We start from the raw sequence: 27727 nt of genomic DNA, 5'->3' as shown, positions 1-27727 counted from the left end.
TTTTAGTAGAGACGGGGTTTCACCGTGTTGACCAGGATGGTCTCGATCTCTTGACCTCGTGATCCACCCGCCTCGGCCCCCCAAAGTGCTGGGATTACAGGCTTGAGCCACCACGCCCGGCTGGATATATGATTCCTACAAGGTAATTTGCTACAGTGTGTAAGAATTCAAAAACAAATGCAACTATCCACAGAAGGCAGCAGTAAAATGAGCCATAGTTCAAACATGAAAGAAAATACTATGCTTTTGTTAAAAAGAATGAGACAAATGAATATACTGACCAAAACATCTAATATATTAGCTTCAGAATTTAAAAAATAGTTACACCTGTAAATACATTTTTCTGACAGTGTTTCCAAGGCATCCTGCAGGGTGTGGACTGCGGGCCCCCACCTGGTTTTGCTGACCCATCTCACTAGCATCCGTACAAGGCATCCCCTTAGGCTAGCTGCATCAGCTCTGGCCAGGAGGATCTCATTGTGAGGCTCAGCTGCCTCATGAGCAGGTTCCAGGAGTTAAAGGGCAGGATCTGTGCAAAGCCGTGGAACAACATCCACTGAGCCGGGTGGAGAAAGCCACCGAAACATCCAGGTGAGTTGGGACTCAGTTCAGAAAGGGCAGAAGATCCCACATCAGGACCAGAACCCAAGGGGGGAACTCGGAGAGCCCCCTGTGTGGGGAACCTGCCGTTTCTTCGCCCACCAGGTTCCCATCCACAGACAGCCCACCCATGCTGCCTGGCCTCCCCCGCACCCAAGGCACTGTGGGAAGTCAAGGTCATCAGAGAATCAGCCCTCACACAGGGCTGAGTACCTACCCGGGGAGGCTGGATGGACGCTACAGAGGCAGAAAGCAAAGTGGGTGAGAGCCCGAGGGAGGGAGACAGTGTGGCTGCGGCAGGAGCTCAGAGGAGGGAGGCTGCCTCGGCTGCGCTTGTCCTGGGAGCAGGTCCCAGGGTGGCCATGTCTCCATCTGTGGAAAGCACAGGGCCTGGGGCAGGGGACCTTTGTTTACACCCAGCTCAGCCTCATTCCCTGAGGCTGGGACAGAGGGAGGTGGGGGGCAAACAGGCCCTGAGCCAGAAGCGCACCCCAAGGGGCAGCAACCCCCCCCCCGACCTTGGGACTGTGAGGGTGTGAACACAGAATATCTGAGACGGGTCTTAATTAAATTAGAATGTTTATTTTGTGACCAGGCGAAGTGGCTCCTGCCTATAATTCCTGCTGTTGGGAAGACCAAGGCCGATGGATCACTTGAGGTCAGGAATTGGAGACCAACCTGGTCAAAACTTGGTCTCTACCAAAAAGACAAATTAGCTGGGTGTGGTGGCGCACACCTGTAATCCCAGCTACTCCAGAGGCTGAGGCACAAGAATCCCTTGAACCTGGGAGGCGGGGATTACAGAGGGCAGAGATCCTGCCACTGCGCTGCAACCTGGGCAGGAAAGCCAGACTCTGTCTCAAAAATAAATATAGAAATAAATTTTAAGATTTTTTTTTGAGACTGCTCTCTTGCCAGTCTGGAGTGCAGTGGCACAATCTTGGCACACTGTCACCTCCACCTCCCAGGTTCAAGCGATTCCCCTGCCTCAGTCTCCTGAGTAGCTGGGACTATAGGTGCATGCCATCATGCCCGGCTAATTTTTTTGTATTTTAGTAGAGACGGGATTTCACCGTTTTGGCCAGGATGGTCTCGATTTCCTGACCTCGTGATCCGCCCACCTTGGCCTCCCAAAGTGCTGGGATTACAGGCTTGAGCCACCTGCGCCCAGCCCATAAAAATGTTTTAAAAGTTTATTTTCCCAAGGTTAAGGACATGCCTGTGACACAGCCTCAGGAGATCCTCGGGACATGTGCCCAAAATAGTTGGGGTCAGCTTTGTTTTATATATTTAGGGAGAGATGAGACATTAATCAATAGGTGTAAGATGTACATTGGTTCTGTCCAGAAGCGAGGGACAACCGGAAGTGGAGGCTTCCAGGTCATAGGGAGATAAGAGACAAAAGTTTTCGTGCTTCTGGGTCTTTGATCAGCCTTTCACTGAATACACAACTTGTACGTAAAAGGGTAGAGGTAGAGGAATAGTCACTCATACCTTAGTCTGGCTCAGAGAATCTGCGTTTTTCATTAACAACAGCGTGGCAAGGCAATCAGATAAACATTTGTCTCAGGTGGGCAGAGGGATGACTTTCTGTCCTGCACCTGTGAAAATCAGCTATCAAGGTACATTGCCGGGATGAAATTCGGCAGAACTGTTTTAGGGTAAGGATCTTGAGGCCCACAAAGAATTGCCTCATGGGGGAATTGTGAGGGCGGTATGTGGCTTTTTATACTTTGTAGCTATGTTATTTAGGAATAAAATGGGAGGCAGGTTTGCCTGACACAGCTCGCAGCTTGACTTTTCCCTTTGGCTTCGTGATTTTATAGTCCCAAGATTTATTTTTCCTTCACAAGTGATTCAATAAGATGTGTGTGCGCCGCACTACACACCACTCTCCTTAGAGAGAGAGGGCCAAGAATACGAGGCTATGTTTTGTACAGTCTCATTTAAAGAACATATAAAGAAACAAGTGATATTCATTGATTTTCATTCATCCTTTTCACCTGAGAACCTTCAGCCTTTAGATCAGTGGAGAAGCCCCTTGATCAGAGTCAGGAGTTGTGGATTCCAGTAGTGACCCTGAGAAGCAGCCAGCCACAGGACCATGCCAGGTCTTCTCTTTGGTGTCCATGGGAATGATCATAAACCTCCCATCCTGCAGAGCTCACAGATTCTCTGTCCCTGTTTGCTCACTGAGATGTAAGTTAATGCAGTAAACTGTTCACTTAAAAAAACAAAACAAAACCAAAAAAACGGGCTTGCTCTGTCACCCTGGCTGGAATACAGTGGTGCAATCTCAGCTCACTGCAACTTCAGTCTCCTGGGCTTAAGCAAACCTCCCACCTCAGCCCTTGAGTAGCTGGGATGAGATACTATCACGCCTGGCTAATTCTTGTATTAATTTTTAAAATTTATTTTTATTTATTATTTTTGAGATGGAGTCTCGCTCTATCGCCTGTGCTGGAGTGCAGTGGCACGATCTTCGCTCATTGTAACCTCTGCCTCCTGGGTTCATGCGATTCTCCTATCTCAGCCTCCCGAGTAGCTCAGACTATGGCTGGCTAATATTTTGTGTTTTTAGTAGAGACAGCGTTTAACCCTGTTAACCAGGATGGTCTAGATCTTCTGACCTCATGATCCACCTGCCTCGGCCTCCCAAAGTGCTGGGATTACAGGTGTGAGCCACTGCGCCCAGCCTAATGTTTGTATTTTTAGCAGGGTAGGGTTTCATCATGTTGCCCAGTCTTGTCTGGAACTCCTGGACTCAAATGATTTGCACACCTCAGCCTCCCAAAGTGCTGGCATTATAGGTGTGAGCCATTGCACACAACCTCAGCTGTTCACTTCTCAAGTGTTTCACTTCTTCTATGACAGCTATATACTCACATGTAACCATTATGCAATCAAGACAGAGAATATCCTCCATTCCCATAAAGTCTCTTTCTGCTTCTTTTAGGCAATTTCCACCATTCCAACAAGACACAGCTACCTCCTCCCCAGCTTTTAGGAGACTAATGACATTCATATAGATGAGGGTACTTCAGAAAATCTAAAGTAAAAGCTTATTCTGAGAATGTGAATGTGTTCAAAAATAATGTACCATGTTAATAGTATCAATAAGCAAGCATCATATCGTCTCAATGGGGGCTGAGAGCCATTTAGCAAAATTGTTCTCCTATTCTGGTTCTTAGAACAGGAGGACAATTGACAATGATATGAATTTTTGTAGAAAATTCAGCTCCGTGTGGTGGCTCATGCCTGTAATCCCAGGGCTTTGGGAGGCCAAGGTGGGTGAATCACCTGAGATAAGGAGTTCAAGACCAGCCTGGCCAACATGGCGAAACCCCATTTCTACAAAAATACAAAAGTTAGCTTGGCATGATATCAGGTACTTGTAATCTCAGCTACTTGGGAGGCTGAGGGGGAAGAATCGCTTGAACCCAGGAGGCAGAGGTTGCAGTGAGCTGAGGTCACACCACTGTGCTCCAGCTTGGGCAACAGAGCGAGACCTTGTCTCAAAAAAAGAAAAAAAGAAAAAAAAATGGTTTTATCCTATACAGGGAGTTTATGCTAAATCTTCATGCAGAAATCTAATGATTGTAGAGAGACAGGTTCCTCAAACAGGCCATCCAGACTCCAATATGTAGTGCGAAGGCTCTGATTCAGGGACCACCAGAAGAGAGAGGGTCTAGCGACTCACATCGGCAAACACTGTCAGTCACACTCCCTGTCCATCCTCCAGGCAAAGGCCTCTCTCCCCTGCGCCCACGTGGGGCCGGTGGTAAGCTGCTTCTGAAATGGCCCCAGTGATCCTCCTTCCAGGTATTCATGGCTGGGACATAATAAGAAACATCTATTTTTTTTTTTTTTTCTCTGCTCCTGGTTTTGGGGACAAAGATTGAAAACACTGATGTTTCCTGAACAGTTGTGGTGAGAGGGGTTTTATTTTTTTAATCTTAAAACGAATTCCAGCATTCCTGAGTTGATGCTCACTAGGTGGCTCTTGGAGGAGAGGGTGCGGCTGCCACTGGAACCAACCACGTAATCAGAGCACCGGCGCTTTCAGCTCTGCCACACCTATCAGCTCAGAGCCTGGAGACGGCCTGAGAATTCAGCACCGGAAATGACTAACACTTTCCTGCCTACGGAGTGAAACTTCCATAAACACCATAAACCACAAGGTTGAGAGGAAGGGAATTATCAGTCGCTTACTGGGGTTGGACAGATGAGAGTAACACAACAAAATTAAGGGCAATGTCACACTTTCTACATCAGAAGTAATGTCCATGGACTTTACATCACTATATGCTACAGATCTAATGATTTAATAAAACCTCCTTAAGAAATTAGAGAAGTTCATCTTATTTTATATTGAGCAATGGACATTCTAAGCTTACGACCAAGAAACAAAAGTGCACCCATAGATTTAACTACTTAAAATTTAAAATTTCTGTACATTAAAATCTAAGACAAAAAGAATAGGCAAATAAAAAACAGAAATCTGTTCTCAGTATTTGGGAAGCGTGAAGCCTGTCTTTCCAGACAACACAAATTCTAAAAAATGAACTTAAAGGAGTTTAAACTACTGATCAATATATGAAACACAAGTCAGAGAAATGGATATCCAAGTCAGTTAATTCTTTCCTAGTTAGAAAAAATGAAAACAAAAGAGCAGTGATGTCAGATCTAAAGTGACACATTCTCAGTAGGAATCACAGCTCTGTGTGTGTGAGTGTGTGTGTGTGTGTTTGCACCTCTATGGGTTAACCCTGATATTCTACTTCTTCTAGGCAGTTGACTAATGCATGTGATCAGAAATGTGGCCAAAGATGTATTGTCAAATATTCAGAAATTCTTTCCCCCTGCACACTGGTGATTGAGGATTTGGGGAGAGGGGCTGGTATTTGGGTGGAGCCCGACACTGGACTCTCACCTTTGCCATCTTGAGCACACAGGCCATCCTCTTCATCTTTGGAGGGGACTCACAGGATGTTTATTGCCTGTATGTTTTCTGGGGGAGGGGGGCTTTGGGCAGGGTCCTAATGTCAGGAGAAAGGGCACAGAGTCCCTTTTCCTGACATTTGGAGTCACCTATAATGAAATGTCATACACAGAGAGCCCTACCTCGTGCTGGCTTGGGGGAAAACAGAGGAAAATGGGAGAATAGAGCAGGAGGAAAAGCAAGGTCAAGTGTAAGAAGAGGAAAGGTGAGACTGGAGGATTGTGGAGGATTCAAGCCACAGCTCACAGCCCAGGGCTTCAAGTGAGGCTCAGGAGCTCATGGGCAGGGCAGGTGAGAAGCAGGGGGAGCCTGGAGCAGTACCCCCACCCCTACTGAGGAGTGCCAGGCCCCTGCCAGAGAAGCTTAGAGCTGGGTGGGAGCAGCAAGGGGGCTGGAAGCAGCGGCAGGAGTGCAGTGGTCAGCGAGGCGGCTGTGGGAGGAGGGAGTGGGAGCAGCCGCTGAGTGGACCGAAGTGTTTAGGCCGGGAGGGAGATCAGGGTTTAGGAAGAGGAGAGGCAGGCGTCCCGTGGAGGGAGCAGGCTCAGGACGGGCCTCCAGTGCAGCCTCTGACCCTCACTACCCCATTACAGCAGCTCAGTGGGAGGCGCCTCCCCTCCTTCCCCTTGTGCTGTCCAGCCTGGGCAGGATCCAGAATCAAACCATAATCCCTGGGTTACCGCAGCGGCCACAACCACCCGTCCCGGGACTGCGGGGAGTGACAACAGGTGACCACGTCCCCGGGGTGTAATGCTGCGCTCCACTCCCATCGCGCAGAGCAGGTGTGGGACGTTCTCCGCGGGCACGAGCTACGGGGAGGATTTCCGGACGCTTTCTGATTGATTTTGGGGCTTTTGACCCAAAGTTCGGCGGCGAAGTGCCTCCACCCTCCTCCTTCTCATGGATCTTCGTGGACAGAGCGTCCAGGCCGCCTCGACGGCTCCAGCAGGGCGCGACCCAGGACCCAGGACGGCGTCTGGAACCAGGCTATGGCTCCGGGACCCCAGGACCCTTCAGTTAGTCTTCGTCGTCGCAGTTCTGCTGCCGGTGAGCGGGCTGGGCCGGGGCAGGGGGAGAGGGGGAGGGGGACGAAGCGAAGATCCTGACCCTGGTCGCCTGTAGACGGGCGTGTCCGGGCAGGACGAACACCTCGTTGGAGTCGGGGGCAGAACTCGGTCTCGGGGCTGGGCTCGAGCGACCCTGCCGCGATGGAGGAGCAGAGCGCGGGGTCACCCCCGTTCTCAGGTGCGGTGAGGATCGAGTTCCAGAATCAATGGAAGGAGTATGGAAACTTATGAAAAAACTTATGAAAAACTTATGAAAAGTCAGTATGGAAACTTATGAATGAACCTCTGGAAGCCACAAAGCGGTTGCCTCTTTGGTTACTTACTTAGTTAAGAACAGTAACCCTATGTTTACATTGTTAAACGCGCTCGGAGATTGATTCGACACCCATTGAAAAAGCTTTCCAGGCCGGGCGCGGTGGCTCACGCCTGTAATCCTAGCACTTTGGGAGGCCGAGGTGGGTGGATCACCTGAGGTCAGGAGTGCAAGACCAGCCTCGCCATCATGGTGAAACCCCATCTTAAAAATAAATTAATTAATTAAAAAAAAAGAAAAGAAAAGAAAAAGCTTTCCAACGCTGTTTTTTTTTTTTTTTTTTTTTAAAAAAAAACTTTTATTTCCTCTGACCTGAAAATGTCAGCAAGGGTAGGAAGCTCTTAACCTTGCAGTCAGGGTCTTCCACTCTCACCCGTGTGTCTCCTCTGCCTCTCACAGGTAGGAGCCGGGGCTGACCCTTCCTTCAGCATAAACGGTGTAAATAAAGTTCTCTTTGCGAGTTGGCTTTGGAAACTGAGATTGGCAGTGGTGTGCACAATAAGGACATATTATAAATAAAACGGGCCGGGTGCAGTGGCTCACACCTGTAATCTCAGCGCTTTGGGAAGCCGAGGCGGGTGGGTCACGAGGTCAGGAGTTAAAGACCAGCCTGTCCAAGATGGTGAAACCCCGTCTCTACTAAAAAATACAAAAATTGGCCGGGCATGGTGGCAGGTGCCTGTAATCTTAGATACTCAGGAGGCTAAGGCAAGGGATTCCCTTGAAACTGGTACGCAGAGGTTGCCGTGAGCTGAGATGACGCCATTTGCACTCCAGCCTGGGTGACAGCGAGACTGTGTCTCTAAATAAATAAATAAATAAAATTTAAATACATAAATAGGGCAGGCGCAGTGGCTCATGCCTGTAATCCCAGCACTTTGGGAGGCTGAGGCGGGTGGATCACCTGAGGTCAGGAGTTCCAGACCAGCCTGGCCAACATGGCGAAACCCTGTTTCTACCAAAAATACAAAAAATTAGCCGGGTGTAGTGGCATACGCCTGTAATCTCAGCTACATGGGAGGCTAAGGTAGGAGAATTATTTGAACCCAGGAGGTGGAGGTTGCAGTGAGCCAAGATTGTGCCATTTCCACTCCAGCCTGGGCAACAGACTGAAACTCTGTCTCAAAATAAATAAATAAATAAAATGTGCAGACTTCCAAAACTTTTCCAGAGTGATTGAGATTTTTGCCAACAGCACTTTCTAAGATCCCTTACAGAAAAAAAAAAACAAAAACGGCAGGGGGAGGAGTGGGGCCATTTGCATGTTTTCTTTGAATAAATTAATGCTAAATTCTGAAAAGCAGTATCATTTTCACCTGTCAAAAATTACACAACTAACTTCTTTAGTTTATAGTGGGTGGACCTTCCTTGAAGGCAGCTCAAGGAATGGCTGTGTCAGGACAGTGGTCCTGAAGACAGAATGTGTGGGTGACCTGTGTACACAGGTCAGCAGCCTGAATTTCAGTTTTGGAATGTGAGCTCTCTATGTCCCAAAGGAGGCTTTAATCCCTCCATCAGTCTTGCCTTCATAAATGCATTTCAGTGCACAATTGCTTTTAAAAATTTGGAGCGAACACAAATCACATTAGATGTTCTATGGCAGTACATTCAGATTCATCTTCTTTTTAACAGGGTATTGTATTTTAGTGCGTGGGTGAGTCACAGTTTAATTTACTGCTGCCGCCTAGGGGCAGCTGGTGAGATCCCATCCTGACTTTGCTAATTCCAACAGCATTGTTCTAAATACCTTCGTATGTATAGTGTGTCCACATGTCCATGTGCACCAGCTTATTGGGCACCTCTTTAGAAGTAGAAATTTACTTCTAATTCTATGGGATAAATGATTTCAGAAGTTTCTGTAGATGTTCACAAATGTACTGGGAGTACATGACCTGGAGACCCCAGATGAGACAGCAGGGGAGGGCGGCAGGGAGACTGAATTCCCAGCTGTGCGCTTGAGAAACCGTGGTCAGCTGGGGCCAGTCCCTGCCACCTGCCATGCCTGTGAATGGAGATAAGGTCTGTGGCCCCAGGCTGTCAGGATGACATCAGGTGAGCCTGGAGCTGAGCTCAGTTCCTGACCCAGGTCCTGACTCTGTCAATCTCTGTCATCTCTTAGAGAGGTCATTCCTCTCTCTCTAAGTAGGAATCCAGAAGTTCTTACATCTCAGAATCCTGGACTCTCAGGCTGTCAAGGACTCCTGGGATGGGAGGCTGGGAACAGCTGGGCCCTACCATGCTTCCCTCCAGCTCTGTGACTCTGGTGTGGCCCCAGCTCCTGCTTGTAAAATGAAGAGGAGATAAAAATCTTCAGCAGCCCTGTGTAAACCTCAGAGGGCTGTGTCTGCAGGTGTCGGAGGACAAATCGTATCCTCAGGGCTGGTGTCAGTCTCTCTGGACTGGATCCTCAGGGCACGTGTCCTCCACCCAGCAGAGGCTGCACCTGCTCCTACCTGCACCTCAGTATGGGCTCCCTGAGCTTGGGCAGAAGCTTCTGAAGACTCGGGTGGAGCGCCGTGGGGAGGGGCCATGGAGGAACAGAGGAGCCAGACTTCAAGAGAGGGCAGCGATGGTGCTGCAGGGCCACAGCCTGGTTCACCTGCCTTGCCTCCAGTTCTACTCCTGGGTCGCAGTTTGAAGAGTGAGCAGGAAAGGTCTCCATCCACGTGGCCCCAGATGGCTGCTCACCCAGCTTATACAGAAGGGCTACAGTCCCAGTTCTGATCCTCTCTGTCTGTATCCAGGAGTGGCAGGGCAGCGAAGCCCTAGCTTCCAGGTTGGAGGTGGGGACAGTGGGGACAGTGCCAGGCCTCAAGCCTGTGCTGTTGGGCAGCTGGTGTCCTACTCCCAGCCAGAGACTGCACATCTTCATGTGGTGGATTTTCCTAACGACCCAGGGAGAGGAGGGCAGGTTGTTTTCTCTGTTTTAAAAGTGGCAAAAATGAGATTCAGGAGCAGTGTCTCTAGCATTTTTGGCCTCACCTTCTGTATAACAGCAGCCATATTTGTGCCTCTGCAGGGCTAGAGTTCTCTGAGCAGCTGCTTCTCCAGATCTCTGCCCTGTACTTGGCCCTCTGGGAGCTCCTATGGTTGCTCAGCAGAGTCCACAGGCTCTCTGGGGTCCCTTCCCTGTAACATAGCCTGGAGCCTGTCCTTAGGCAGTGAGCTGAGGCCACCACTGCACTCACCTTATGGGCTTGGGGGAAAGGGATTCATCCAGGAAGTAGACAGTGAGCCCTCTACTCTGGGAACACCTGTGCCTGGAGTCTGCTGGAGCCAGGGAGGACAAATGAGCCCCATGTGAATCCTGCTCCCTGGAGCCCACAGTGTGGTGGGAGAGGTGACAGCAGGGATCATATCACTAATAGGAGGTGGCATGAGAGAGGCCTGAGGTCTCACCACCCTTGCCTCCCCTCCTCCAGAGAGGCCGTGCTGGAGGGAGGCTGCACTGGTGTGAGCCACAGGATGTGGTTTTGTTGGCCTGAGGCTGTTGTTTGGTTATAGTCACCATTGAGGGTCCTGGAGGGAAGCCAGCCTCCTCTTTAAGGGCTTTTTTTGGCTGAGAGTGAGAATTAAATTGACATAAGACAGGTGCACAGGAGAAAAGCACATAGTTTTTTTGTTTTTTGAGATGCAGTCTTGGTCTGTTGCCCAGGCTGGAGAGCAATGAGGCAATCATGGCTCACTGCAACCTCCGCCTCCCAGGTTCAAGTGATTCTCCTGCTTCAGCCTCCCGAGTAGGTGGGATTACAGGTGCCTGCCACATGCCTGGCTAATATTAGTATTTTTAGTAGAGATGGGGTTTCACAATGTTGGCCAGGCTGGTCTCGGACTTCTTAGCTCAGGTGATATGCCCGGCTCAGCCTCCCAAAATGCTGCAATTACATGCATGAGCTACCATGCCCGACCAACACACAGATTTATTTAATGCAAGTTTTACCTGGCACAGAAAAAGCAGTAAGAGTCAGTTACCAAGTAACTTGTGAAGAAGCAAGTAACTATGAGGAAGGCTAAAAAGGTAAGAGTGGTTCTATTCTAGCAAGGGCTGCACAGGACTCTCTTAGCCTCGACTTGTCATCCTTAAAAGGAGGCTGTTCTATGTTTCTCTGGGGACTTTCATCTCCTGTTTTTAGGAAACACAAAAGAGGTCAAAAGGATCTTCTTGCACCTGCTGTTTTTCAATGGCCTTTAATTCATAATAGTCAATAGGCCAGGCTGGGCAGGGTGCGACGGCTCACACCTGTATTCCTGTCAAGGTGGGTGGATCCATTGAGCCCAGGATTTCAAGACCGCTTGCAGAAACATAGTGGAACCCTGTCTAAAAAAGCACACACACACACAGACACACACACACAGAAAATCATGTCGTGAAAAAATCCAAGCAGAATGCATACCATTTGATTCCTCTTCTTATTAAAATGCAATTAATCTATTAGGACAAAAAGCAGAAGAATTATTGCTGGGGACATAGGGGTCCAGCAGAAGAGAGGATTACACTGAGTAATGAAGACACACTGCAGGGCAGTAGACATGTCATTATCTTCTCGCGGTAACAGTTCCACAGTGTATACATACATCTCAGTCTACCAAACTACCTAGTTCAAGAATGTCCACTTTGTTTCATATCCATTATACCTCAATCTATTTTTAAAAAATCTTAAATAGAATATAAGCACTTAAGTTTATACTGTATTCCCTATAGCTCTTGCACATAGATCATAGAAATATGTATACATATAAAGTCAGTATCCAATTAAAATGGGATTCTAAAAGGTAATTAACATTAAAATGTGCAAGGAAAAAGGAGCCAAAAAATTCGACTAGACGTAGCTTAAATACGAAATGTACAGGTCTGTCTCAACTATATTGTTGCACTATCTGTAAATCCACTGGACAATACAGTTCAAAGTTAGAAATGCTTGGAAGGGCTGAAGAAACAAGGCTCAACCATATGTTGTCTATACGAGAGGGGACTTGAAGACACACAGATGCTCTACGTTGAAAGTAAATAGATGGAAAAAGTGTAAGGCCAGGAAAACTGCTGTGGTTATGTCAATGTCAGATGAAATTGATTTTGTTAGCAGTGGATGAGATCTGAGTTACCTTATGCTGACAGCGGTGAATCCGTAGGGGTCCATAACAACTTCAGCTCTTCGCCTCCTCAGAGGAAAGAACTGGACTGAGGGGCATAAGGCAGAAGGAGAGATGAAGGCAAGTTTCAGAGCAGGAGTGAAAGTTTATTGAAAAGCTTTAGAACAGGAAGGAAAGGAAAGAAAAGAAGGAAAGTACAACTTGGAAGATGGACAAGCAGGTGACTTGAGAAGCCAAGTGCACAGCCTGACCTCCCAACTTGGGGATTGATAGGTTGGCACACTTCAGGGATCCTGCCTTATTTCTCCCCACTTTAAAAATCTTATTGGGAAGCTGCTGATCACTTTCAGGTGTTTTCTTTGTATTAGCAGACTGCCTTTTTCTGGAATCAACAATACTTTAGAGAAACAGTTAAGGACCACCTGATGGTCACCCAAAACTGCTAGTGTCAGAAGCTGGGAGCTCTCTCCTGCCCTGCTCATACCTGACTACTGTAGCAATTTTAGGACCCAGAATATTATGGGAGATCAAAAGGGACTGTTGTAGTTAAAAAGGTGAATTCTTCAAGGAGTATAATAATAACCACAAATTGTATATGCCTGGTAATACAGCCTAAAAACACATGATGCAAAAATGGAATGAGAAGGAGATTAAATCAGCCCTTTCTCTGCAATTGATAGAATGAGCCGATGAGAACACCAGCTAGTTAACTGGCAAGCGATCTGAACACTATCAACCACCTTGATATAACTGGCATTTAAAGAGCAGGAGTAGAACATCCACTGAAGATTCTTTTTTTTTTTTTTCCTATGCTTATGATACTTTTGCCAAGATAGACCAGGTTCTGGGCTATAATACGTACAAAATGACCTCTAAGCTTAATGAAACTAAACTGGAAATCAGTAAGTATCCATAGAGAATTCTAAAATTTGGTTATTGAATAACACACTTCTAGAAAAAAAATCTATGGTTAAGAGAAATCAAAAGGGAAGGTAAAATATTTCAAAATAAATAACAAGGACAATATAACATGAAAACTGGCGGGAAGTGGCTAACAGTGTGGGGGTGAAATATCCAGCAGTGTTCCTGTGAGAGAAGTGGGGGTTGGGGAGATGGGGAGTTACTACTGAAGGATATGCATTTCCTTTTTGGAGTGGTGAAAATATTCTGAGATTGATTATAGTGATGATTGCATAGCTGTGAGTATATTAAAAACTACTGAAATGTGGACTTTAAATGGGTGAATTTGTATGACTAATCATAATTATGTGAATTGTGTCTCATTAAACCTGTCAAAAAAAGAAAAAAAAATAGGATCTATGGCCTGAACATGTACACTAATCAATCATAAAATATAAGTGTAAATTTAAACCAAACAGGCCAGGTGCAGTGGTTCACGCCTGTTATCCCATCAGTTTGGGAGGCTGAGGTGGTGGATCACAAGGTCAAGGGATTGAGATCATGGCCAACATGGTAAAACCCCCTCTCTACTAAAAATACAAAAAATAGCTGAGTGTGATGACGTGCTTGGGAAGCTGAGGCAGGAGAATCGGTTGAACCTGGGAGGTGCAGGTTGCAGTGAGCTGAGATCATGCCACTGCATTCCCACCTGGTGACAGAGTGAGACTCCATCTCAAAAAAAAAAAAAAAAAGTTTAAGCCAAACATAAATTTTGGAAACATAAATGAAGGAAATAGAATACAAACAACAAAAAGAATTGAACAAATGGACTGTGGTGTGGTGGCTTATGCCTGTAATCCTGTAATTCCAGTACTTTGGGAGGCAGAACAGTTGAGCTCAGGAGTTAGAACAGTCTGAGCAACCTGGCGAAACCCCAGCTGTACAGAATATACAAATATTACATGGGCATTGGGGCCCATGTAATTGGGCCACTTGGGGGACTGAGGTGGGAGGACCACTTGAGCCTGGGAGGCAGAAAAGGCAGAGATTGTAGTGAGCAGAGATTACCACACTGCACTCCAACCTGGCTGACAGAGGGAGACCTCGTATCAAAGAAAGAAATAATAAAAAAAAGAATTGACAAAATGAAAAGTTGGTCTTCAGAAAGGGGGGAAAAAAAACCCCAACCTAATTAACACTTTGTTGGATGAGAGGGAGTAAGACTGTGAGAGCAGAGAAAGGAGACGCTGACATTGCCTGAACCTAGAGGGAGCCCAGCCCGAGAAGGAAGGATTTGGGAAACATGCCTTAGCTTCACTGTCAACAACTACTTGACAGGCCTTGATGTGGACCAACACTATGGTATGTCTTGTTTAGATCCAGGCAGTTGAACTGAGCCCAACATAAGTAGCTTTTATTGTAACCTTTTTGTTTTTGCTCAGAGGCAAAATTATATAAAATGTAATTAGATCTGTTTACAGTTAAATTAATTTTATACTTTAAAAGACTCCCAAGTTAAAGAAAAGTTACAAAAAGTATACAAAAAAACCATTTGAATAATAGCTGTTGACCTGATGAAGGCTATTATTGAATTGCTTAGTGTGTACTTTCTACAAACAAGGAAATTAACATCAATGCATTACCACTGTCTAATACGCAGACTGTGTTCCAATTTCTCTAGTTGTCTTCTAGTTGTCATTTATAGCACAGAGATCATGGCCAAAATCCCTGAATTTCATCTTTTTCTGTGACACTTTGATATTTAGTAGGAACAGTTTGTCAAAGCCCTTTGTAAAGCAGAAATTAATGACTTAATGTTTGAGGCTATAGCCTGACTTTCTTCAGGGTTATATATAACTGTCATTTGTAAAAATGTATATGTTTATGTGTGTGTCTGTATGTGTGAGAGACAGAGACAGAATTCACCCACTGGTCAATTAAACACTTGGTCAAACTAAATATATTAGATGCTATTTCTGCTTGAGGGGCTCACATGTAGTTTATTGTTATTATTATTCTTATAAAATCTTTTCTTGCCAACCACAGTGGTAAGTGCCTGTTATCCAAGTTACTTGGGAGACTGAGGCAGGAGGATCACTTGAGGCCAGAAGTTCCAGGCTGTAGTGGACTATGATCACACCTGTGAATAGCCGCTGCGTTCCAGCCTGGGCAACATGGCAAGACTCTATCAAAAGAAAAACAGAAATAACTCTTCTTGCTCACATTTTCTGGGGTAAAGGTACTTTATGTTACAATATGAGGAAAGGATACAGACGTGTTTTTCTTTATAGAAAATAGCTGCCCTAACAGGCCAAGGGACAGACACGCATACAAAAGAATGAAGGTTCGGAGCTGGAAAAAAGGTGTAAGCTCTGATGGCTTTTGTCACTTGGGGTGAAGGGAATGTGGGATGGAGCCTGGGAGAGGTGAGGTCTGGAAGCTGCTCACGCCCATCTATGCTTTATCCCCACAGGTCCAAGTTGACTGTCCCAGCCTCTGGCAGGATCAAGTTCCCCAGCTGGCAGTGGCCGCACAGCAACAGAGGCACAGCCTCAAGGAGGAGTGTCCACCAGGTGTACTCTTATTTTTGAAAATCTGTTTATTTTATTTGACAGATAAGCATTGTATATATTTATGGTATACACTATGATGTTTTGAACTATGTATGCATTGTGGAATGCCTAAATCCAGCTAATTTACATACTTACCGTGTATTTGTGGTAAGAACACTTAAAATCTGCTCTTAGCAATTTTCAACTGTACAGATCCAGAGCCTTGGGATAAGACCTGTTTGCCCTTCTCATCTGTGGGCTCTGCATCTGAGGCTGCAACAAACCACAGATCATAAATATGTGGGAGAAAACAATAAAAATGATAATCCGTCAGTAAAAGTAGATAAAAGGCTATGCAGTATAGCACTTATTTACATAGCACGTCTATTGTATTAGGTATTACGAGTAATCTAGAGATGGTTTAAAGCATATGTGCCTGGCTTATATGCAGTACCATCCCAGTTTATAACAGGGAGTTGAGTACGTGCAGAGTTTGCTCCATGGAATATATTCCCTGTGAGTAGAAGGAAGGAGTGTACAGCACATTACTTTATTGACTGTAGTCACCATGCCCCACAAGACATCTCTTGAATTTCTCCCCATCTAACTGAAATTTTGTATCCTTTGACCAACATCTCTTCCACTCACCATCTAACTCCAGCCCTGGTAATCACCATTTTACTCTCTACCTCTTTGAGATCAACTTTTTCAGATTCCACATGTGTGACATGGTGAGGTGTTTGTCTTTTGTGCCTGGCTTATTTCACTTAGCATAGTATCCTCCAGGTTCATCCATGCTGTCACAAATGACAGAATTTCCTTCTTTGGTAAGGCAGAATAGTATTCCATTGTGTCTGTGTACTACATTTTCTATACTTTTTCAAACATCGATGGACACTTAGGTTGATTCCTTGTCTTGACCATTGTAAATAATGCTCCAGTGCACATGGGAGGGAAGATGTCTCTTCAACATACTGATGTCATTTCCTTTGGATGTACACCCAATAGTGGGATGACTAGATCATATAGTTGTTCTATTTTTCATTTTTTGAGGAACCTCCATCCTGTTTTCCATGATGGCTGTACTAATTTCCATTCCCACTGACAGTGTACCAGCGTTCCTTTTCCTCCCCATCATCATCATCAACACTTGTTATCTTTTGTCTTTTTGATAGTAGCCATTCTTACAGGTGTGAAGTGATATTTCTGGTTTTGATTTGCATTTCCCTGGTGATTAGTGATGTTGAGCATGTTTTTCATGTATCTGTTGGCTGCTTCTATGTCTCCTTTTGAGAAGGGTCTATTCAGGCCCCTTGCCCATGTGTCCATCTTAATTGGATTATTTGATTGCCTGCTGTTGAGATGTTTGAGTTCCTGCGTAGTTTGGATATTAACAAAAATCTTGGATCTTTTGGATATTGATCTCTCATTCTGTAGTTGTTTCTTCACTGTCTTCATTGTTTCCTTTGTTGTGCACAATCTATTTAGTCTGATGTAATCTCATCTATTTCAGCTTTTGTTGCCTGTGGTTTGGGGTTCATAGCCAAGAAATCATTGCCCAGACCAACATCATGAAGGTTTTCCCCTATGTCTTCTAGTAGTTTTACAATTTCAGAGCTTATGTTTAATCTTTAGTCCATTTCGAGTTAATTTTTACATATGATGTGAGATAAAGGTCTTATTTCATTCTTCTGTATGTTAACTTCTACTTTTCTCTACATCGTATATTGAAGAGACTGTCTTTTCCCATTTTGTGTCCTTGGTATCTTTGCTATAATCAGTAGACTGTAAATGCATTGATTTGCATCTGGGTTCACTATTTTCATTCCATCAGTTTATTTATCTTTGTTTATGCCATGACCATTCAGTTTTGATTACTATACATTTGCAATATATTTTAAAATCAAGTAGTATAATGCCTTCATCTTTGTTCTTTTTGTTTGTTTTGCTTAAGACCACTTAGGCTATTTGAGGTCTTTTACATTTCCATACAAATTTTAGAATTATTTTCTCTATTTTGGTGAAAAATGTCTTTGGAATTTTAATAGGCATTGCAGTGAATTATAGATCACCTTGGGTAGTATGGATGATTAAACAACATTGAGTTTTCTAATCCATGAACATGTACTGTCCATTTATTTGTGTCACTTTCCATTTCTTTCATCAATGTTTTACATTTTTTAAATCTTTCGCCAGTGTCATAAATTTATATAAGAGTTGCTGCCTTGACATCCATTTTTAGGCCCAATGTAAGTTGTTTAAAACCCAATCATACCACAGCATCTTTTGCCCAATTAATAATTCCTTTCCTTGTTTAATTGGTTTTTGATATAGCAATTTGTTCTTCATCTCCCTGACCCCAAACCCAACACATCCTACAGCAGCATAATGCATATATTGTTTTGCTTCACAGTAACCATCGGTACTGTTGGCTTTCTTCCCTCTTTTTCATTCTTTATTTTCTTTTTCTTCCTGAGTATGACTTGGTAATTTCAAATGATCTGTTTTCAAGCTCACTGATATCTTTCTTCTGCTTAATCAGCTCTGCTGTTGATATTGTCTGTGGGATTTTTTAGTTCAGATATTCTGTTGTTGAATTTTAGATTTTCTGCTTGGTTCTTTAGCATGGTGTCTGTATGTACATGAAACTTCTCATTTTGCTCATGTATTGTTTTTCCGACTTCACGTAGTTGTCTGTCTGTATTGTCTAGTAGCTGACTGAGCTTCTTTAAGATGCGTATTTTTGATTCTTTGTCAGGCTTTTGTAAATCTCTATTAGTTTAGGGTAGTTACCTCTGCTTTATTTTGTTTCTTTGGTGCTGTCATGGTTCCCTGATTGCTCAGCAGCCTGTGGCAATGTGTTGGAATGTGTGCTTTGAAGCAGCAGGGATTTATTCCAGTCTTTACAGACTGGCTCTGTTAGGGAATGCCCTTCACCAGGCAGCCTGTTCACAGATTCTGGGCAGGCCTTGTGGTGTGGTTCAAGGGTGGTCAGAGGCTGTATCCAGAGAGGCGACCTGAGGCCTGTGTCCATGTGTGCTGAACTGGCACTGGAGTGGGCCTTGAACTTAAGTTTGCAGATGTCAGCCAGGTGCTGTGATGGGTTCCATCCCTAGGTCCGCAGGGAAGGGCCTGGAGCGTGAGTTCATGGGGACTGATGTGGCACTAGGGCAGACCTGGAAGCTGAGTCTGTGGAGGTGGGCCAGGATCCTGGGTTTGTAGCGCTAGCCGGAAGGCACAATCTAAGACTGATAGCTCACGCTGATCATGCCCTTATCTCTATGTCCCTCTAGACTTCTGTTTCCTGCACTTTCTGTTTCTTTATTCCATAGGGATAGGTTGGATGATTTCTGTGAGTCAGGCACCATACTAATCGGGATTATAAAAGGCCCTGCCCTCGGCTAGGTGCTGTGGCTCCTGCCTGTAATCCGGCACTTTGGGAGGCTGAGATGGGCTGACCATGAGGTCAAGAGATCAAGATGATCCTAGATAACACGGTGAAACTCTGTCTCTACTAAAAATACAAAATATTAGCTGGGTGTGGTGGCATGTGCCTGTAGTCCCAGCTACTTGGGAAGCGGAGGCAGGACAATTGCTTTAACCCGGGAGGCAGAGGTTGCAGTGAGCTGAGATCGCACCACTGCACTCCAGCCTGGGTGACAGAGCCAGACTTTGTCTCAAACAACAATAACAACAACAACTAAAATAAAACGAGGCCCTGCCCTTATGGAACCTTTTTTTCTGGGGTAGTATTGATACACAGATTAATATAACAATCAGAAATTCCTGATAGGAACCATGAATAATAATTAAGTGATGGGTGAGACAGAGACCAGGTTGGTGGGGCCTCTCAGGGATGGTGATTTTAGCCAACATCCAAAGTTGAACAGGGCTAGCATTGCAGAGAGCCAGAAACAGTGCTCCTGAGTAGCCTCCTCAGGAATGAGAGGCCCAGGGTCCAGGGGCTGGGGGATACTGAGCAAAGACAGGGCCTCTGTAGTGAGTGGATAGCAGACAGGTCAGGTGGGCAGCGTGGGCAGATCACATGTAGAAGAGGTTGGATTTTATTTTGTTATTTTATTTATTTAAAAAAAAATAGACTGGGGGTGGCATGGTGGCTCATGCCTGTAATCCCAGCACTTTGGGAAGCCAAGGTTTGTGGCTCACCTGAGGTCAGGAGTTCGAGACCACCCTGGTCAGTATGGTGAAACACTGTCTGTAGTAAAAATACAAAAAGTTAGGCAGGCGTAGTGGTGGGTGCCTATAATCTCAGCTACTTGGGAGGCTGAGGCAGGAAAATCGCTTGAACCTGAGAGGCAGAGGTTGCAGTGAGCCGAGATTGTGCTACTGCATTCCAGCCTCAGCAACAAGAATGAAACTTCATCTTTAAAAAAAGTAAAATACTTCAAAGATTTATATTGATTACATATTGAAGGGTAGTGTTTTAGATATTTTAGGTTCGGAATAGATTGTTAAAATTAACTTGACCTCATTCTTTTTACTATTTTAATATGGTTCTCATGGAATTTGAATTTCTTATGTGGTTTGTATTATATTTCTTTCAGCAATGCCACTCAAAGGTATGTAATAGATGCAGAATTAATGAGAAGACCAAGCCTGGAAGAGTAGATTTCCTTGTCTTGATTCCACTGAGGGCAAAAAGAGGAGTTTCCCAGCCACTGTCAGCCTCTGGGAATTCTGTGAGATTTATACTGATTACATATTGAAAAACAGTGTTGTGGATATTCATTGGCTTTCCTCTCCCTTCCCAGGATCTCATAGATCAGAACATACTGGAACCTGTATCGGGTGCACAGAGGGTGTGGATTATACCAATGTCTCCAACAATTTGCCTGCCTGCCTCCTATGTACAGTTTGTAAATCAGGTACAGAATGTGTGGACCCCTTGCCCAGAGGTGGCGTGCGGAGTGATGAGGCGGGAGTTGCAGCCGATGTGAGTCAGGGAACCAAGTTCCAGCCCAGCTTGGTGTTTATCATACCCTGTTCCATGATTGTGACTTTGGATGATTAAAAAAAAATAGAAATCTTTTTTTATAATACATGCCACTTGGCTGGGAAATCTTCTAAACTACTGGCTGCAAGGGGGTGGGGGCATGATTACAGCACAGAGAACTCCTGGCCGAGTGGACAGGACTGGGTTTTAGTGTTGGCATGGATCTTCTCCAGGACCAGGCTCTCTCCCCGGGCTCTGTGCTCCTGGCAGGTACTCGGCCTCACTCAGCCTTCAGGTTCTCAGGCCCCTCCCTCTTCCCCAGCAAGGCCAGGCTTTTCGGAAGTCACCCAAGGGCTTCTCTCCTTGCAGAGCCTCTCCAGTGATGCCCTGCGCTTCCCTTGCTACTGACCATGTGATCCAAACGATGCTTTTCCCCTAATCTGATGTAATAATTAATGAATCATGGTCCTTTTGTATGACCCTGAGTATTGGTAACAGCTGAAGGCTGGGTGTCCTGTACGAGCCCCGAGTGTGCTGGTGTAGAACCGGCCCTCAGAACTCCTTGGCAAACTGAGTTGAGCAAAGTGGGAAGGGTTGGGGTGGTGAGGAAGGGTCAAGGGACATGTCAGGGAAACTCATTGCCAAAACCTTGTGCTCTGGCATCAGATGAAGAAGAGCTAAGTCCCTGCACCACGACCAGAGACAGAGTGTCGGTGCAAGCCAGGAACTTTCCGGAATGACAATTCCACTGAGATGTGCTGGAAGTGCCACATAAGGTGACATAGCAGCCAGGGGGCCCCCGACAACTTTCAGGAACCCAAGAAGACCCAAGTCACCTGGTACCTCTTTCTCTCCCCTGACCCAATGGAGCCTCCAGCCCCATGAGGCATCCCTGAGCCTGTGGGGTCTCCTGAGCCTGTGGTGGCCCCTCCTGGTCCATCTGCCTGTCCCCACCCCTGGCCCCTGCAGCAGCCCCTTCCCACTCCTCCCCAGCACGAGTCCCTTTGGTCAGGCTGAAGTGTTCACTGGGCATAAGAGGCAAATTTCCAGGTCCCCTGATACTTTTCAGGGGACCTAGGAAATGTGATTTCCTTTTGAAATCAGAAGAAGACACTTAAATCCAGCTTGGTTTGTATTTGTCCTTATTCCAAGTTGGTTTAAAAGAATGTAATTTTTAGTATTTTCTATGCAGACAGGGACCCATAAAGACAAAAGTGCCCCCAGCCCACGAGAGTCATAGTAAGGCCATGGGTGGAGCTCTCTTAAGGTCCCATGAGGAGCTGAGCGCACCCAGCTGGCCTTGCCCCTGGCCTCTGATTTCTCAGTAAGTCCTTCTTTTTCCTATTCGTTTTAAGAGCTAAGAGTAATTTGCTCTTCTCTGGCCCTCCAGTGTTTGCTGTGACTGGGAGGAACCAGCAGACAGGGAGGGGCGAGGGCTCACTTGTATTGTGGGTTAACTGGAGGATGGGGCTCAGCTTTTGGCCACATGGGCTTGTGATTTTCCCCTGGAGTGCGGCTCCTCCTAACGCAGGCCTCCCCTGCAGCCCAGGGAAGCTCAGTGTGTGCCCAGCACAGAAGGCTCCTGGAGCTGCAGCTCTGACCCCAGAGCAGGGAGGCCGAGGGGCTGAAGTGCGCATGCTCAGACCCTTCCCCAGCCCTCAACCAGGGAGCATGGTGGGGCCCTGCAGACACGAGGAGCCTGTCCTTCCCCTGACACCTTCTCAGGGACATTGGGCAGGAGGGTGACTCCTCTTTCATCCCACCTGGCCAGCTTCACCTCAAGAGTCCCCTCTCCCTCCCTGTGTGTACCCAGGTGCCCCAGAGGGATGGTCAAGGTCAGGGATTATACATGCTGGAGCGACATCAAGTGCGTTGATGAATCAGCTGCCAGTTCCACTGGGAAAAACCCCAGCTGCGGAGGAGACAGTGACCACCAGCCTGGGGACTCCTGCCTCTGTGTCTTACATCCTACAGATTGTCACAGGGGTCATATTGTTTGTGGCTGTGGTTGTGTTTGTTTACATGATTTTTTTTTTTTTTTTTGAGACGGAGTTTCGCTCTTGTTACCCAGGCTGGAGTGCAATGGCGCGATCTCGGCTCACCGCAACCTCCGTCTCCTGGGTTCAGGCAATTCTCCTGCCTCAGCCTCCTGAGTAGCTGGGATTACAAGCACGCGCCACCATGCCCAGCTAATTTTTTGTATTTTTAGTAGAGACGGGGTTTCACCATGTTGACCAGGATGGTCTTGATCTCTTGACCTCGTGATCCACCCGCCTCGGCCTCCCAAAGTGCTGGGATTACAGGCGTAAGCCACCGCGCCCGGCTGTTTACATGATTTTATTTTGGAAGAAACTCACTTCTTTCCCGAAACTCATCTGCTCAGGTAGGTGCTGGCTAAGGGCGGAGCACTGGGCACTCTCTGCCCTGCCCTCTCCCACTTGGTTCCCAGAGACAGAAATGCCTGTCCCTGCCCCTAGTCTAAGTGTCTCCAGCCTGGCTCCATCTTCCTCCTTGTGATCACCCCATCCCCACATCCTTTACACCCCCCAGGACCCTGGTCTCACCAGTCCTCTCCCAGGGCTGGGGGTCTCCTCATCTCCCAGCCAAGTCCAGGAGGGCAGGGCCAGTTCTTCCCATGTTCAGGCCCAGCCAGGCAGGGGGCAGTCAGCTTATCAACTAGGTGACAAGGGTCAGAATGAGAAGTGGTCAGGGATTTTATTCAGCCTTCATCAGAGCAGAAAACAGATTTTCCACGTTTGTTTTTATGGTAATTCCCCTTCTATTCCACTACCTCAGGGTGTCCCTGAATTGCAAGGTCCTATTCCTGCCCCAGGCCCAGGGCTCCTTGTCCAGTGTCCAGCCCCCAGCCTGCCCCTACCCCCCACTGTCCTCTGGGAGGGTGGTACTGCATGGCCCCTCCCCACCTGCTAAGGAGACTCCTTCTCTTCCAGGTGGTGGAGGGAACCCCAAATGTGTTCAGAGTAAGTTGGTTTCTCCAGGAACTGGGGGATCAGGGGTTCAGGAACAGCTTCCCATCTACTGCAGAGCCCGGGTGGGCACAATCCCTTGTCCTCATGTTGGCTCTGACTCTCTGACCTGGCCTGGGGGTTCTGGGCTGACTGTGGGGGACACATGGTCATTCTGAGAACCACAAAGACCTGTGGGCCATGCTGCAGCCCTGTCCTTCCTGCAGCCTGGGTGACACCCACACCCACAGCCTGCACCCTGGGGACGGGGTGACCACTTGCCTTGCCTCAGCAGTAGGTCCTGAATGTGCTGAATCACAGCTGCCTTGGGTGACCTCATTGGAAGGGGTTGGGGATGGAAGGTCTAGCTGTGTACTGGGGACTCTGAACCTGAACCCTGGGTGTGAACTTAAGTGGGTGGTTTGCCTCCCAAGGTCTTTTTCTGGTGTTTATGTCCCTCATGAGGTCCTGGGGCTGAGGACAATGCCCACAACGAGACCCTGAGTAATAGAGACTCACAGCCCACCCACGTCCCTGAGCCGGAAATCAAAGATCAGGAGCTTACAGAGCCAATGGGTGTGACTGTACAGTCACCAGAGGAGCCACAGCATCTGCTGGTGAGTTGAGGATGGACTGTGCCATGCCTGGCCTGCTGCCCACACAGGGCTTTGTAGGCAGTGGGAGAGGGCAGTGCCTCTGCTCTCCTGGCCCAGGTAGTAGGCATAGTGCTAGTAGTGTCCAGTGTCTGTTATTGCCGTCTTTATGTTCATGAGTACCCGATGCTCAGCTCCCTCTTATAAGTGACAACATGCAGTATTTGGTTTTGCATTCCTACATTAATTCGCTTGGGATGATGACCTCCAGCTCCATCCATTTGGCTGCAAACATGATTTTATTCTTTTTTATGGCTGTGCAGTATTCCATGGTGTATATATGCCACATTTTCTTTATCCAGTACACTGTTGATGGGAACCTAGGTTGAATCCATGTCGTTGCTATGATAGGTAGTGGTGTCTTTGGTAGAATGATTTGTTTTGTTTTCTGTATATGTTGGATTTGCTGGGTTAAATAGTAGTTGCTTGAAAATTCTTTGAGAAATCTCCAAACTCCTTTCCACAGTGGCTGAACTAATTTACATTCCCACCAGAAGTATAAAAATGTACCTTTTTCTTCATAGCCTCGCCAACATTTGTTGTTACTGGCTTTTTAATAATCGCCATCCTGATTGTGTGAGATGGTATCTCATTGTAGTTTTGATTTGCATTTCTCTGATAATTCATGATGATGAGCATCTTTTCATGTCTGTTGACAACTTGTATGGCTTCTTTCAAAGACATGCCAATTATGTCTTTTGCCCATTTTTAATTGGGTTGCTTTTTGTGTGTTTAATTAAGTTGCATATAATTCCTGAATATTAGACCCTTGTCAGGTGCATCATTTACAAATGCTTTCTCCCATTCTGTAGGTTGTCTGTTTACTCTGTTGATATTTTCTTCCTTTCTTTTCTTTCTTTCTCTTTCTTTCTTTCTTTCTTTCTCTTTCTTTCTCTCTCTCTCTTTCTTTCTTCTCTCTCTCTCTATTTTTCTTTTTTCTTTCTTTTTTGAGACAGAGTCTGTCTCTGTCACCAAGCTGAAGTGCAGGGGCGTAATCTTGGCTTACTGAAACTACTGTTTCCTGGGTTCAAGTGATTCTCCTGCTTCAGACTTCCGAGTAGATAGGACTACATGCACGCCACCATGCCCAGCTAAGTTTTGTATGTGATCTGCCCACCTTGGCCTCCCAAAGTGTTGGGATTAGAATTGCGAGCCACTGCACCTGACTCTTTTTTTTTTTTTTTTTTTTTTTTTTTTTTTTTTTTTTTTTTTTGATGCAGGGTCTTCCTTGTAACACAGGCTGGGGTGTAGTGGCATGATCTCGGCTCACTGCAGCTTCTACCTCCCAGGTTCAAGTGATTCTCCTGCCTCAGCCTCCGTGGAAGTTGGGATTGCAGGCATGCACCACCATGCCCGGCTAATTTTTGTACTTTTAGTGAGTTGGGCCATGCTGGTCTTGAACTCCTGACCTCAGGTGATTTGCCTGCCTTGGCCTCCCAAAGTGCTGGCATTATAGGTGTGAGCCACCGCGTCCAGCCTGTTAATAGTTGATTTTTGGTGATAGTTTCTTTTGCTGTGCAGAAGGTCTTTAGTTTAATTAAATCCCACTTGACAATTTTTGTTTTTGGTACATTGCTTTTGAGGACTTAATCATAAATTCTTTGCCATGGCTGATGTCCAGAGGGTGTTTTCTAGGTTTTCTGCTAGGATTCTTATAGTTCGTGGTGTTACTTTTTAAACCTTTAATCCACCTTGAGTTAATTTGTGTATATGGTGAAAAGTAGGAGTGCGTGTTACAGGGACAGTCAGAAGCCGAAGGGTGTCAGAGGAGGAGGCTGCAGGTTCTAGTGAATGACGCTGACCCCACTGAGAGTAAGTGTGTTGTGCCTGGAGACACAGCAGGAGGGCAGGGAATAGGGACAATCCTACCCACTATCCCCATAGCTGAGAGCTCTTTTGGGGCACTCACTGCCACAAGCGCAGGGTCCTATGCCGATCCTGGGCTGATTGTCCCTGGAGCATCAAGACCCTCAGTCTCTTCTTCTCTCTTCTCAGTCAACACCTTGCTGGATGCCTCGGTGACACTGGAAGAAGGACACATGAGGGAAACAATTCAGGACCAACTGGTGGGCGCCGAAAAGCTTCTCTATGAAGAAGGTGATGCAGGCCCTCTACGTCCTGCCTGTGAAACAATCTCTTCAGGAAACCAGAGCTTCTCTGGTTTACCTTTTCTCTTACAAAGGGAGGAAGCCTGGAAGAGACAGTCCAGTGCTTGACCCACGCCTCAGCAAACTCTACTGTCCAGTATGGTGCAGCTTACCTGAGGTCTTACCACTTTGTCAATGCACTTGGAGTAATTTTTATAAAATATTGTGTGTGATAAGCAAACTGCAGAAATTTATATAACATTCTTTGGGGCACTGAGTTATACGATTGTGTATTAAGGGCATTTTAGGCCAGGTGCATTGACTCACACATGTAAACCTATACCTTTGGGAGGCTGAGGCATGTGAATTACTTGAGCTCAGGAGTTTGAGACTAGTCTGGGCAACATGGTGAAACTCCATCTCAAAAAGAAATAAAGTGGTTTTAAGATGTCATTAATTTCAGTTCTTCATCATGAGACTAGTCTTTTTTCCTATTTCTTGTATTGTGAGCTCCATCCCTGCTGGTGTGTGCATTAATTCCATCTAACTACAGATGCTGCACAGCCACGATGGTTTGCTTTACAATTTTTTAACTTTAGAACTGGGTGATCTGGCTATTACCTGCATTTTCAGTTTAGGATATTTTTGACTTAATGATGAGATTACCAAGACAAAGCCCCATGCTAAGTCATGAGCATATGGACTTAAGAGGGTTTAACTTTGAGTTTTGAGCTTTAAGATAGGATTATTGGGACTTACCTCCCTGAAGTAGAGAAACATTTGTACTGCTTAGTATTTATATCATGTACATGTTTCATTTTCTGATTTTTTATATAATGATGTAAGCATGGAAAAACTCTAAGAAATGCACTTAATAGGCTGTTTACCTGGGTTGCCTGGATGCAAACCAGCAGTCACAAATGACTGGAAATATAAGTAGCGACAGAGGGAGAAATCCTCCTTCTGTGGGAGGCAGTGCCTGTGTTCCAGGTCTCCTCCCACGCCCTGTGACTGGACCAGGGTTTGATGGCTGGCAGCTTCTCAAGGGGCCAGCCTGTCTTACTTGATAAGTTTAGAGGTGTATAGCGGTATTTATTTATAAATATTTTTAAACATGTATTTATTTATAAGTAGATGTTTACATATGCCCAGGATTTTGGAGAGGGTGGGATCTATGGGAAGCCATGTGTCTGGTCGGTCCTTCTGGGACAGGCATGAGACTGCATCTTCCAGCTTGTCCACAGCAGATAAGGACAGTGAGATCTGAGACTGTGAACAGCTTTTCTGTCAAGTGCCCTTACAGCTGCACATGAGTGAATCTTGGGCATCCTTTGGGCTCAGGGCAGAGCGGGTGTTCATCTGCCCCAGCATCTTTCATGGCATCAAGGGGGAAGAGTGGATGGTGTTTGGGAATGGTGTGAAATGGTTGCTGACTTAGGAGTGGACGGCCCCTCTCGCTTCTGACGCTCTGTGACCCTGAGCCCCTGGGCAGCATTTTAGGGTACGGATTCCCTGTTTGAGGTGCTTGGCCCCTCTGTAACCATC

General features: G+C 46.2%; 1 protein-coding gene across 1 annotated transcript; it reads left to right on the top strand.

Moving 5' to 3' along the window:
- The first annotated feature begins 6377 nt into the window (after nucleotides 1-6377).
- LOC108318600 (tumor necrosis factor receptor superfamily member 10D-like) lies at nucleotides 6378-26423 on the top strand. The gene is given in 13 exon segments (XM_037727181.1): nucleotides 6378-6646; nucleotides 15444-15543; nucleotides 20295-20419; nucleotides 21154-21182; nucleotides 21184-21252; nucleotides 22290-22374; nucleotides 22376-22498; nucleotides 22808-22859; nucleotides 23428-23611; nucleotides 23670-23736; nucleotides 23877-24059; nucleotides 25835-25907; nucleotides 26091-26423. Coding segments are annotated over 13 exon segments (1458 nt in total). The 5' UTR covers nucleotides 6378-6499; the 3' UTR covers nucleotides 26312-26423.
- Nucleotides 26424-27727: the final 1304 nt, after the last annotated feature.

This window comes from Cebus imitator, unplaced genomic scaffold, assembly GCF_001604975.1.
Source record: "Cebus imitator isolate Cc_AM_T3 unplaced genomic scaffold, Cebus_imitator-1.0 Scaffold221, whole genome shotgun sequence".
NCBI lineage: Eukaryota > Metazoa > Chordata > Mammalia > Primates > Cebidae > Cebus > Cebus imitator.
Note: the sequence above shows the minus strand (reverse complement) of the source record. Positions and strands in the feature narration are given on the sequence as shown.